Genomic DNA, 7,743 nt, shown 5'->3' on the forward strand with positions numbered 1-7,743 from the left:
TTTTTGATTGATTGCAAGAAATTGATCGAAACAGCAGGCGAACGCAATTTAGACGTCACCCCGACTGAATACTCCTGTTCGGGTGGAGGAAAATTGACTCCTATATCGGGCTTTCGCAAACAATTTTGCAGTGCGTCCAAATTTTTATTTGGAAAAGCCCAGGGCAATGACCTCAAAGCGCTATATCACGTGATATAGCATTCGACTTTTTTGTTGCAAACAACAGGCGACAATGTTACAAACTTAGAGCGAGGGGGTACGCTGCGGTTTTTCAAGATAGGAAAAGATACATAATTAATATTTAAAAATAAACTAAGTACTGGACGATATGCGTGCTCATCATAAGTGCAATTGTCATCAGACCGTAGATATACCAAAAATTTCAATCATCCATCCATCTCGTTACTAGTAGTACACAAAGTACAGGCAAAAAGTCGTAAAAAAAAAAAAAAAAGTTTGGGAGGGGGGGGAATATAGACATGGTATAACACAATCGAGCAAGTAAAGGAAATTGAATGTCATCCAAGCCTTCGCCCAACACCCCTCCCACTCCACGAATTGCTCGAGAACCAACCACTCCCCGACCCGGAAGCTGACGCCTCTCGTGTCTCCCTATCACCAGGGTGGTACGAGACACCGTAGGCGCGATGAGTCTGGTTCATGCGATGGGCCCCGAACCATCTCTTCACAAAGACAGGTGTCCATATAAACTGCCTGCCGCGGCCATAGGTGGGGTAGATGCGGGTTAGGAACTCGTACAGATGGGCGGCTACGAGGCCGCATGCCGCTATCTGTGCTGATTGCGGGCCGCGAATTACCAATCTGAGGACCAGAGTGGCCCAGGGAACGAGTTCGACGGGGATTTGAACGACAAAGAAGTTTTCCTTTTTGCCAATGTTGACTTGGCCGTGGGTGTACATGAAGGCGATTATTAGGGCTGGTTTGAAGGGGAGGAGAGTTAGTTTGGAATATTACTATTCCTTCACAATCATTCTCTTGTTCCATGTTAAGGGATTTTTAACTCTTACCTTGAGTGAAAATCCCCGCGCCCAGGAGGCCACCTGCGGTCAACTATTTAGGGCTGGTCAGCTTCTTTCCCACAGTAGAAGAAGAATCAAGTAATGTAACACAATATATCGGTAGATGTGACCATGCATAGAAATACAAGTAAGAAGTTCATTCATAACGTTACTTTTTAGCGAGGGTACCAAGTAAAATGATTGATTTCAAGGGAATGTAGGGACCCACAACCACCATGCGAGAAACAGAGAATTACTCTAGCTGGTTACGCATCAGATAATCCCACCATGCCTTCACCGCATGCAGCCCATAAAAGGATTGATTGCGAATGATTGAGCTGCACGAGATGTAGGGGTAATTTTCCTCACGACCAGGAACCGCTTCAGCTAGATCAGGCTGGGCGGGCAGATATGCGGAGGGAGTAAAAAATATGAGGGTAAAGGTAGAACAGGGTGAACAAAAGGAATAAAAAAGGAGATCGAATCGAATCGAATCGAATCGAACTGAAACACTTACCACAATCACTGTGCCTACGAAAATAACATAAGTGAAAAAGTCGCCAGGGACAGTAAAGCGTGGCGAGTCCTTTTCCAGACCACTGCCATATTTATACACTGTTGATATAGAATAAAGGAGTTAGTGAGAAGAGTGGGCATCGAGGCCACATTATTTCCACTTCCACCAGGAAAACACCAGTTGCCACCTCTCATGGAACAGCGAGGCAAACCAAAGCAAGAAGCCTACTAAAGTAAAGATCAAAGATAAAGTTCAGGTCTGAGTCCGTCAGGAGAAATGAGGTGACTGGTCTCCAGATGTCCGGAAAGACCTTGAAAATCAAAGAAGGGTGGAAAAAGATTCTCAATGGACTGAGAATACCGCCATATACGAGCAGAGACTCGACGAATGCAGCTGTAGTGATGGTCCTGTGGGAATGAAAGGAACTAACTGTCAGTATGATTTGATATACCAGCACTCACGCAAGTAGAACATGAAGTGTGTCTTGGTGGGTTTTACCTGATCACTGGAGGTGCATTCCAAAAAACATCCATATTTATGGACAGTCTGTTGTTAGAAGTTAGAAATACAGGTTTTGCTCACATTGGTGTGGGAGAAAAATGTAAAATAAAGGGAGAAAAAGATGGGTGTTATCACAAACGACTTAGGTTTAGCTCCTGGCTATCCCGTGATTTGAGAAGCCCTAAGCGACGAACCCATCTATGGAGTATTCTCTCCAGCTCATTCTCATGGTCATACCGCGAAGAATCTGGCCGGCAATAATTTCTTCATTACTCAAGACATCATCAATTTGTTTAATTTTCACAGGTTGTCACGTATCTGCAAGTGGTACTTGCGTTTACTACGATCAGCCACACACAACATAGATATTAGAACTTCAGCTCAAAAAATAGGGGTGGATCCTGCTCGATCAACGTTCATGGCGTACTGACGGTCACAAACCCCTAAGCAGGCTACATTTGCCAGATATGATCAAAAGGCCATCTTACGACCCGGTTGTCTGTCACATAGCTATTTGAAATTTCACTAAGAATCAGAACCTCGGTTTCCGCTTTCTATGCCGTTTCACTTGTCGCGTTGTATGCTAGAATCAACAAAGAATGTTGGCGGCTGCCGGGACCACGAAGAATACAACATCGGCAGCCTTAGACATTTCGTTCAGATAATCGATTTTTGACTCTGGGGATTGGTCAGACAGCATCATCTTTAATCAGGAAGGTGGAACTTCGCAAGCGTTCACTTCTGTAAAGTGATTCTCGTGGTCATTCCTTACTGTTGGGCGTGTCCCCTCATGACAATCTGTCGCACACTGTGACAAAATGTGAGTTGTTGCCGACATTATTTTGGCAAAACTTGGATGGGGAATGTTTGCCAAGGTGGACCCGAGAGCGGATTATTCGACGCTGTAATTTCCCCCTCTTTTGGTAGTGGTCATGCCCGTTTCTCCCTTTACCACATCGGTGGCCTCCCACCACATGGAACAATACTTTTGCCGGAATAAAAGAGGGAATAGGTAATGAATGCCATTTAACCGATGCCACGTTAAAAACGCCCGACGTGCATGTTAGGGTCCAGTTCGCAAGTCCTCATACAACCAGTTTTTGTCGAAGGACATATTCGACTCGGGGAAGTCAGACTAACCCGCAGGCTTACGATATGGTTAACTCGTTCGATGGCATCAAACCCTTTTTGGGTTGGGGATATGAAATATGAAGGCAGGACTATAAATAATGAAATTTCCGGGGCTTAATAACTCGTCTTTCGTTTCACATTTTGGTCTGTCCGTACGTGTAAGTTATCCTGGAATGGATAGATGGCACTCTGGAGAATCCAGTATCACCAAATACTCCAATAACGAAGGGAGAGACGAATCTCCAAACCAGATAGGCCATTGGGATCTAGCGCTGGGCTAGGCTTCCCCGAAGCCGGAAAGATGAAGATAACGACCGGATGGTCCGTGACTCCGCTTCACGAAATTGAGTTTGAAGACAACTCCGGAAGTGAGTTGCTTTGGCATATTGTGAAATGGTTGTGTAAATATAAACGAAACGAGAAGCGGTGGGCCAAGCGAACTAACGCCAACTCTTCTAATTGAGTTAGAAAAGTCCCAATCGGGAAGAGCACAAGCAAATCCCGAGCCACCCAAGAAAAGATGAGAAAGATGAGAAAGATGCGGAGGGCTAGCACAGTACAGTCTTCCCTTTAACTGCATTGAGAGGGTCACTGGGCGCTAGCCAATACAGTCTGCAATCACAGCAGCACCGCGTAAGCTTAACAAAAACGATGTTGCATAGAAGCAGATAACTGGTAGAGAAAGAGATGGATGAGACGGTTGGAGAGGCGGAGTGAGGCGGAGAGGATGAAGGACGATGAAGCCCTAGAGGGCTGAGGAAGTTTTAAAACATACAAAAATGGCTTCCGGGCTTTTGTGCGTCTGAAAAAGCTTGAGAGGAATTTTACCAAGCTTTCTCAATGCCGTTCTCCTCTATCTCCTTCTCCATCTCATTGTTGGTACAACATATGCACAGTTCCCTTAACCGCGAGCCCTCCATCAGGCCCTTCTACCCATATATCCCACGCCCCAGTACTAGCACGCTCGCCATTGCCTTTCCGCTTAGCACATATCCTCATCTCCTGTTCCACAAACAGGGGTGCCAGGTTGCGATACTCAATGCTCCTAATTACCGGCCGCCTAGCAGATGCATCAGATATATGGTTCTGGAAAACTGTGAGCATTAGAGTGAGAGTAAGCGGGCCATGAACCAGTACGTCCGGATATCCCTCGACCTCTCGAGCGTAGCTGGGATCCAGGTGGATGGAGTGCGCGTTGAAGGTGAGCGCTGAGTAGCGAAATAGAAGGGACCGTGATGGGATGAGAAGGTGACTAAAGTCTGGGTTGGTTGGTGCTATTGATCTTTGTTAGCCAAGAGGCATCTTCATGCGAAAAAAAAAAAAAAAGAAGAAGAAGAAGAAGAAGAATCCTTCTAAAACAAACCCTTTACAACCCTCCTAAAACGTGTATCATTTACGCCTCCGTCCACGATCCCCGCCCTATCCCTCATAAAAACCAAATTCCTCCGCTCAACCACAGCCGCGTCTCCCCACTCTGCTTCATCCTCAGTCCACACCCTTCCTCTAATCGTCTCCTCATCCTCCCCCTCCCCAACAACAGCCATCCGCCTCTCAACACCCACAAACACCTTCTCATCCCCCTCCTTGCCCTTCACTGACACATCTCGAATACCTTCGATGCACACAGCACGTTGCCCGTTGAGTAGCAGCGGTCTATGCTTTCCAGACCTAGCAGTATTACAATCATTATTGTGATTATTTTTGCACAATCTCACCCAACCCCCGGCCCACATCCGTCTATTAAAGGGTGAACCTGGGGAATGTAATCTATCCGTACCGTCTGGTAAGAGCTGGGAGATGGGGATCTGTGGTGGAAAGTAAACTAAGTGATGACCGGAAGGCATAGGCAGTGGGTCCAAAGCTGAGGATGGGAGGGTTGTTGATGCAGTCGTTGGAGGTGATTTGGCATTGTTAACGGTTGCTGTGGCGGGGACGAGGCCGGCAAGAGAGAGATTGAGGAGATGCGATTGTTGTGGGGTGAGATAGTCGTAGAAGAGCGGAAGACGGCGTTGGGGTAGCTGGTTTAGCTGTGTGCGGAGAGCAGAGGAGGAGACTCTGCGGCAGGATTGGGATTGTATGCGCTGGAGCAGTCCAGGGGCGGCGAGGTGGTTGTTGACATGTTTAAATATGTTAGCCAACATGGTTCTGCGGAATCGGCGACATTGGGCTTGCCAGCAACCTTGGGTAGTTACGGCTGCTGGATATTTACTCAATTTTCAGAGTGGTGGTGGTTGTGAATATTTACTTCCATAAATCTGCGGGGACTTTTTCCCCTACCAAAATAAATAATAACTAAATATCCACCACGCTTTAAAATATTAGATACCGAATGGGGGTAACCATTTTCACGAACTACGGAAGAACACTCTTCAATTCGCAGCAATTGGCTCACGTATTAAATATCCCATTCGAAAGGCTAGTTTGATATACATCCCTTTTTCAACTGGGCGAAGGTACAACTCCGCAGCATGTCCCCGTCTCCCGCTCAAAGGGAGTCGAGGGTAACTTTTCTCGGACCACTGGCCTCATTCTCCCACCAGGTCAGAAAGCAATAAACCAGTTTTGATATGAATTTCCAATCCAACTTCCACAAGCCTATTTCTACCCTGAGAGGTAAATTAACTAAGAAATTGAAACAATGTTGCATCAATAAAACAGGCAGCTCTAGACCTCTTCCCCACCTCTCCAGCAAGAACAATCACTCTGCTCCCCAAACCCAGCTTCGCGGACGCCTTCGCCGCCATCCAATCCACGGAGGCAGATTACGCTGTCATCCCCTTTGAGAACTCCACAAACGGCTCCGTCGTGCAGACTCTTGACCTCCTGGCTGGCCGCGATAGTCGATACAATGACATCGTCGTCTGCGGCGAGTACTATCTAACCGTCCACCACTGTCTGCTTATCCGTAACGAGGACGCTGCTTCAGGTACATATATAATGCGCTCTCGTGCATCCCAAGATTCTACCAAGGGTCACCCTAATCGTACATGTATATACAGACATATCACATCCCGAAACCATCTACCGTCGCATCTCAAGACTCTACACGCACCCTCAAGCATGGGGCCAATGCGAGGCTTTCCTCTCCAAATACTTCCGCGGCACAGAGAGACAAGACGCTCCCTCAACTTCCAAAGCAGCAAGCATCGTCGCGAAAAGCGGTAGCAATACCCTGCCCGGCTACGGTGGTGGGGGTGGTGGTGATGGTAAAGGCGAAAACGGCAACAACGGCGAAGGCATCTCAGCCGCAATCGCCAGCTCCCTCGCAGCCGCGCACCACAACCTATACATCCTAGCTGCCAATATCGAGGACCGCGCCGATAACATGACGCGCTTCATTGTCTTGCGGAATGGCCATAGTGAGAAGACGAGAGAAGGCGAGCAGGATTTTTATCCTTCGTCCACCATAGCGCCCACAAAAGTAAAATCCCTCATCTCCTTCATGATCGCCCACGAAACCCCCGGCGCCCTCGTCGACGCCCTCACGATCTTCCGCCGCCACGGCCTCAACTTAACCAGCATCGTCTCGCGCCCGGGCCAGATTAGGCCCTGGCAGTACATCTTCTTCGTGGAGTGCGAGAGAGTGCGTGGCGTGCATGAGGAGGACGTTGTTGAGAAGGCAATGGAGGAGTTGGAGGGGAAGACGAGCTGTTGTAGGGACCTGGGGAGTTGGGGAGATCGGTTGGGGAGGTGAGAAAAGGAGGGAGAGGAAGGGAAGAAAGGAGAGGTCGAGTGAAATAGATTCGGGTTTATAATATGAACGAGTGAACGATTATTATGTATCTCTTTATGATAGATTGGTTCTTTATCTTAATATCTTTTTATATGGAAGACAACGTTACAACAATGTATTTGTCGGTGGTGGTGTTTGATAATCACATCCCGCACAAGCGTATGTCTGATGAACCCAGAAAGAACACTCTACCCCACACCCCAAAAAATGGAAACCATGAAAAATTGAAAACCCGAGAAACGCTCAGCTGTGGAGAGGCCTTCGTTTCCTTCGTTCCCCGAAGTATATAAGAATATATCATACCGCTTGTGTTCTTCAAAGCGAGTTGGAGGGGTTGGTTTCTCCAATCCAACCCGTACAGCACGAAATATATGAAAGATATCTATCTAGTAAAATAAATCACGTAAGACATAGTTGCGAAACAGAAAGTTCAAGAGTGAATAGATAAGTAGTAGGAGTAGCAGTGGTAATGATAATGGTAACCATAAGATATATAAAAACAGGTAAGCTGGAAAACTGATAATAATATTTTTTTTTTTGGCCTCCGCCCCTTCTAAAGCTCTCTCGTTGGGTTGTATCCACAGGTCTGTCTGTGTCAATCAACACAGAACTTTGCAGTAAGAGAAAAGAGCATGGTCATGTTAATGGCTATGCTAGGGAAAAGGTTTAAAAACTCAGAGAAAAGATAAACGAACACCCCTTTCCCACCGTTTCGGGACTCTTTTTTGCTCAGTAATCCAGTCAGGCTTCGTGATTTAAAAGAAAAAGGATTCTTCTTCTCCTGTATAAAAAATCCGAAACCAGTTCTTTTTTTTCTATCCCTTCAAGCGCTCCATAGGAAT

The 7,743-nt window shown here is 46.8% G+C and overlaps 3 protein-coding genes across 3 annotated transcripts; 1 reads left to right on the forward strand and 2 right to left on the reverse strand.

The window, feature by feature from the left end:
• Nucleotides 1-518: 518 nt before the first annotated feature.
• On the reverse strand, nucleotides 519-2,307 carry HCAG_03048 (predicted protein; the record flags this gene model as incomplete). Its single annotated transcript, XM_001542827.1, has 6 exons — nucleotides 519-937; nucleotides 1,029-1,071; nucleotides 1,537-1,634; nucleotides 1,765-1,929; nucleotides 1,998-2,082; nucleotides 2,275-2,307. The coding sequence occupies 6 exons, from the start codon at nucleotides 2,305-2,307 to the stop codon at nucleotides 519-521; spliced, it is 843 nt and encodes a 280-aa protein (XP_001542877.1).
• A 1,731-nt stretch (nucleotides 2,308-4,038) lies between these two features.
• On the reverse strand, nucleotides 4,039-5,309 carry HCAG_03049 (conserved hypothetical protein; the record flags this gene model as incomplete). Its single annotated transcript, XM_001542828.1, has 4 exons — nucleotides 4,039-4,442; nucleotides 4,532-4,836; nucleotides 4,884-4,905; nucleotides 4,946-5,309. 4 exons carry the CDS (start codon nucleotides 5,307-5,309, stop codon nucleotides 4,039-4,041), a joined length of 1,095 nt encoding a protein of 364 aa, XP_001542878.1.
• A 327-nt stretch (nucleotides 5,310-5,636) lies between these two features.
• HCAG_03050 (predicted protein) lies at nucleotides 5,637-6,862 on the forward strand (the record flags this gene model as incomplete). The annotated part of the gene is made up of 3 exons (XM_001542829.1): nucleotides 5,637-5,708; nucleotides 5,827-6,094; nucleotides 6,168-6,862. The coding sequence occupies 3 exons, from the start codon at nucleotides 5,637-5,639 to the stop codon at nucleotides 6,860-6,862; spliced, it is 1,035 nt and encodes a 344-aa protein (XP_001542879.1).
• Between the last annotated feature and the right edge of the window lie 881 nt (nucleotides 6,863-7,743).

The sequence above is a fragment of the Histoplasma capsulatum genome, genomic scaffold (assembly GCF_000149585.1).
Source record: "Histoplasma capsulatum NAm1 scaffold_2 genomic scaffold, whole genome shotgun sequence".
Taxonomy (NCBI): Eukaryota; Fungi; Ascomycota; class Eurotiomycetes; order Onygenales; family Ajellomycetaceae; genus Histoplasma; species Histoplasma mississippiense.